The 3,320-nt window shown below is 41.2% G+C and overlaps 1 protein-coding gene across 1 annotated transcript in view; it reads left to right on the forward strand.

Annotated features, from left to right (window-relative positions):
- Positions 1-2,771: 2,771 nt before the first annotated feature.
- Positions 2,772-3,320, forward strand: part of LOC104836720 (chromosome unknown open reading frame, human C12orf5) — a 12,083-nt gene continuing 11,534 nt past the window's right edge. The window contains exon 1 of the mRNA XM_010575442.1: positions 2,772-2,776. Within this exon, the coding sequence (XP_010573744.1) occupies positions 2,772-2,776 (5 nt within the window). The remainder of the gene's footprint in view (positions 2,777-3,320) is intronic.

Below are 3,320 nucleotides of genomic sequence, written 5' to 3' on the forward strand. Positions count from 1 at the left end.
AATAATTGAACACTTCCCTAAAGTTACTTTTCCATGAAGGCAATTGATGTAGTTGCCGCAAAGGTCTTGCACAACCGTGTTCTCCAGCCCGTTCAATTTGATAACCGGACACAGCATAATCTCTGTACTTGGATTTGACCAAGTTATTAATTTCTCCATGCCAGCACATCCTTTAGATGCATATTACGTGGGGAGAGGAGTGGGGGAGGAAAGAAACTGAATAAATTCATCCTAGGTTTCTGCTGGGCTGGTGTACTTGTAAAAGCAGGAAGCAAGGTCAGATCCTGAATGACAAGTGGGCTGCAGGGAATATAGTCCAGCTGATGATTCCAGTTTTGTGTTCCTAATTGCCAACTGCTGTTTCATGGATATTCCTCAAAATACTATTCCTCATCTGATGAGGACATCTACATCAATATTCCTAATCTGATGAGGAATAGTGCTCGTGTTAGCAGTTGTGCTTTATAAACACTTTGTTTCAATGGGTCAGTTTAAAAAAATAGGCTTATGAACACAGACTGACATGATGTGCTACACCCAATGAGAGAAATTACTGAGGAGGGAGAAATAAAAAATCAGAATATTAACGCTCAGGAAAAAATGTGCACACGCTATGAAGATGAAGAAGACAGGAGCAAAGGTAAGAGGACTAAACAATGGAAAAGGGAAAGATGATCTAGTAGCCAAACCACAAGGCTGTAAGTCAGAAGCTGCAGGCTTTTTGAGCTGTTTTCTCACACACCCAAACTCCATGACTTCAAAGTCCCTTTAAAACTTTGCCTGAAGGGCTGTCACTTTTGCAAAGGGACCTGTATCAAAACACACACTTAGAGGAATAAAGACACACTAACAGTGCTGGCTTGTATTTGTTTCTTGTCCTTCTAAAACATGCTTGAAACACAGCTGGGGTCTTATCATTGTAGCAAAACACAGTTGTTTTTAATGGTGATACAATAGAAATAGGTCAGAGCTGAGTCATTTGGCCCTGGCTCGTTTAGAGGCTAGACATGTCACTAGTCTCACCCTTTGAAAATGTCAGTTCTGAAAGCTGTGGAGGAGAGGCACTGCAGAAATACAGGGTTATGATGCCACACTGCCAAAGGAAGATAAACAGGGAATGAAACAGACCCACTGTTGCATTAAATATTTAATTTAGCATCTGTTTTAAACTGCTATCAAATGAAACAAGTTACGTTTTCGTCTTCATGTAGAATGTGTCTGGTGTTAAAGCACAAACCAGTTTCAAAGTTAGGTTCTCTGATTTTTAGATAACATTTATTCCATCTGGTTGTGAAATCCTAAAGGATATACACTCAGCTACCTGACCAACTAATATTTTGGTTAATCAGAATGTCTGTAATTCATAAAACTTCAGCTTTCTAAGGGGAAAAGGGTGATTTGCAGTCACTTCTGTTACTTTGTCCATGTTACCAGCAGTAATTTCATAATGCTATTATTCAATAATAGCAGTGGGGTCATTGCTCTCATTGTCTATTAGAAATCACCATTAGCAAAATGATTAAAATATTAATTTTAAATGCTATTTTCTCAGTTCCTGTGTACAATTATATCTCCTTGGATATTTTTGTTCACCCTTAAGTGACTTTCCCATTTCTTTCCTTGCCTTTTGCAACCATAAAATATGTATTACCTGTTATTGTATTCTACATCAATAACATAGTGATGATTTGACCAAATTTTTATGATTAATTTCCTAAAATATCAATCATTTTGAATCCTTAGCATTTCTGGCCAGCAGGACCTTTCCTGAGGTGAATGTTGTATTTCTGTGTTGAGGAAAACATCTTCTATGCCATATCCTTGCAGCCTGCCGAGATTTACACGTGTTTTTTCATGAATCTGCAAAAACAGGAAGTGGGGAAGGAACAGCAAAATAAATTTCTACTTTTGTAAGACCTTTTTTTTTCCTTTTCTTTTGCACTTTCACTAGGGAAAGTAAGAGTCTGAATGTCAAATCCTAGCAACTAAAGGAAGAATCCCCTTACTCACCCAGCAAGTAATGCATAGGCAACAAGAGTGGGAACTACAAAATGCAGATGTGTCTTGTATCTTCCCACAAATGCTGTCAGAGCTGGCCCAGGAAGAACACTGCCAGGCAAAAGAGGAGAGCGGATTTATTTTATCTAGCTCAGATGTCAGCTTTACTCCCGAGTTTGAAAACATCACTGTGATCTAGAGAGCGTGTAGGTGGTAGGTTTGTCTTTCTCGCTCTCCCCAACTGCCCCTAACTTGTGTCTCTGTTATTTCCCAAGTACGATGCTGGCTGCGGAGCAAAATGTGGCCTCTGTCCAACAAATCAATCTGCAACAGTCTTAGTACAAAGCTCACCCATCCCAGGACTATGGAACCCAAAACAGTATTCCACCCATCTCCCATCTAGATCCCAGAAGCTGAAATGATTTGGGTAAGTAGGACCTGATGAAGAAGATGACAATCAGTGCCATTTATCAGAAAATACATGGAGGTTCTGGACTTCTGCTGTGCAGGGCCAGCATGGCCCCCGCTGGTTGTGGATGCCTACAGCACACGCTGCTTTGCCTCTGAAACCGTTGCTCCAAAACAGCTCCCATCTTTGCTGATGATTACTCGGGGGGTGATTTGGCTTCCAAGACTTTCAATCGACTCATAATTAGTGTAATTTATCCAACTATTGATATTACTCTGAGCAAAGTCCTGTTACCGATCAGTGTTCTTACTTAATTTAGTTGACCTAACAGGACTGAATGTCATCAAATATTATGTCTTCCGCAATGTGGTAAATGTACTCAAGTCTCCAGTCACAGAATCATGAGATTATGTGAAAACTAGAGTTTTAAGGTGAAAGCCATCTGATTATAATTGTAAGCTAAGAACACAGAACCATTTAGGTTGGAAAAGACCTTCAAGGTCATCGAGTCCAGCCGTTAGCACTACCAAGTCCACCGCTAAACCACGTCACTAAGCACCACGTCTACACGTCTTTTAAATATCTCCAGGGATGGTGACTCAACCATTTCCCTGGGCAGCCTGTTTCAATGCTCGACAACCCTTTCGGTGAAGAAATTTTCCCCGATATCCAACCTAAACCTTCCCTGGCACAACTTGAGGCCATTTCCTGTCATCCTATCGCTTGTTACTTGGGAAAAGAGACCGACCCCCACCTCACTACAACCTCCTTTCGGGTAGTGTGTAGAGGGCGATAAGGTCTCTCTCCCCTCAGCCTCCTCTTCTCCAGCCTAAACCCCCAGTGCCCTCAGCCGCTCCTCAAGAACTTGTTCTCAACGTGTGCCTCGAGACCTTAAAAGACCGCGCTTTTTTTT

This window comes from Haliaeetus leucocephalus, unplaced genomic scaffold (genome assembly GCF_000737465.1).
Source record: "Haliaeetus leucocephalus isolate CR32 unplaced genomic scaffold, Haliaeetus_leucocephalus-4.0 Scaffold473, whole genome shotgun sequence".
Lineage (NCBI taxonomy): Eukaryota > Metazoa > Chordata > Aves > Accipitriformes > Accipitridae > Haliaeetus > Haliaeetus leucocephalus.